Raw genomic sequence first — 1363 nt, 5'->3', positions numbered from 1 at the left:
TTAATAATAACAAACGTCCCGTATGACGAACATCACATCCATGCCGTTTGCAGGCGGCTCTTAATCTGCTGCTTGGTCAGCTGAAGGTCGAATTTTTCATTGATATCCTTGGTAACCGCTGCCCACGCCTCCTTCTTAAAACCTGAGTCGGAGCGTTTGCCTGTTCGCGCTTGATCCGTCATCGCATCTATCAGGAACGCGTCTTTTGCTGTGTCCCATGAAGCACGAGGTCCAGAGCTCGACATGCTGCTGCAAAAGAAGGCGTAAAGCACGGTGCGCGTGTTAGGCGTTTGGGTCGCGTTCTGTAGCATCAACAACAGCAAACATTCACCTCGATCTAACGCTGGTTTCCTTTGGTCTTGAAGTTTCCTCTGGCGCGGTTTCCTTTGTGATAAAGAAATTCTGGTCAGAGCAGAATTTTTTGGATTGCGATTACTGAGGCTTATTGTAATATTCTGAAGTATGTTTGGCTCCACAATAATCAAAGCTCGGATTGTGATTATAAAAATGCAATCGAGATCATTGCGTTTTGGCAGTGCGTTTGGAATCGCGATGTCACAAGAATTTATCATTCGACCCGGAATCGCAATCTATCCCGATTTATCGAGATATATACGGGGATCCAAACGGGGCCTTAATGAATATTGATCGCAAATTCGGTTCGTGAACTCACATTTATTTTCCCACAGCCATGATGGCTACACTGCAGAATGTACGCAAGTTTCGACTGGAAAAGTACCCTCACATTCTAAATCATAACCTCAATGCAAAAGAATGTGTTTGCATTTACAATGTTAGTTGCCGACGACCTAGCACATGAAGCTTCATCTGGTAACTTCGTCCACCAAAAGAGCAGATCAAATGGAATCGCGATTGCGATAAGGGATACTTCGGAAGAATAAAGATGCTGAAGAAAACTGCATTGCGCTCTCTTTGAACAACGGTGAGTAGTAAATCCAGAATAAGTATTCTGGAAAAAAAAAAATTAACGGCAGAGAACCCCGTACATGACACTTCAAACCTCAGCTCACTCCCTCCACGTCACTTAACAGGAAATCACTTCTGCTGAACTTCATGAGCGATTGGAACACTCAACTGGACTCTCGACTCCTCCTGCTAGCGCATGCGTCGCACAGATAATGAAACGCACATTGTTTGGTAACCACGACGGAGCAGCCTTAATCAAAGCGCTCCAAAGTTCCTTTTCGTCGTACTTCTCGTGAGCATCATCCACCATAACTTAAGTTGGGATAGTTGTTTTACCTTAGACGTCAATCCCGTGCTCGTGCGGCGCGTTTAGACTATTCAACGATAATTCGGATCCAAAGGATGTCGATTGCCGTCGTCATACGTGCTATGCTTG

General features: G+C 45.0%; 1 protein-coding gene across 1 annotated transcript; it reads right to left on the bottom strand.

Annotated features, from left to right (window-relative positions):
- Positions 1-32: 32 nt before the first annotated feature.
- On the bottom strand, positions 33-1237 carry PPTG_11643 (hypothetical protein; the record flags this gene model as incomplete). Its single annotated transcript, XM_008907765.1, has 2 exons — positions 33-302; positions 1151-1237. The coding sequence occupies 2 exons, from the start codon at positions 1235-1237 to the stop codon at positions 33-35; spliced, it is 357 nt and encodes a 118-aa protein (XP_008906013.1).
- Between the last annotated feature and the right edge of the window lie 126 nt (positions 1238-1363).

This window comes from Phytophthora parasitica (genome assembly GCF_000247585.1).
Source record: "Phytophthora parasitica INRA-310 unplaced genomic scaffold supercont2.27, whole genome shotgun sequence".
Classification (NCBI taxonomy): domain Eukaryota; phylum Oomycota; class Peronosporomycetes; order Peronosporales; family Peronosporaceae; genus Phytophthora; species Phytophthora nicotianae.
Note: the sequence above shows the minus strand (reverse complement) of the source record. Positions and strands in the feature narration are given on the sequence as shown.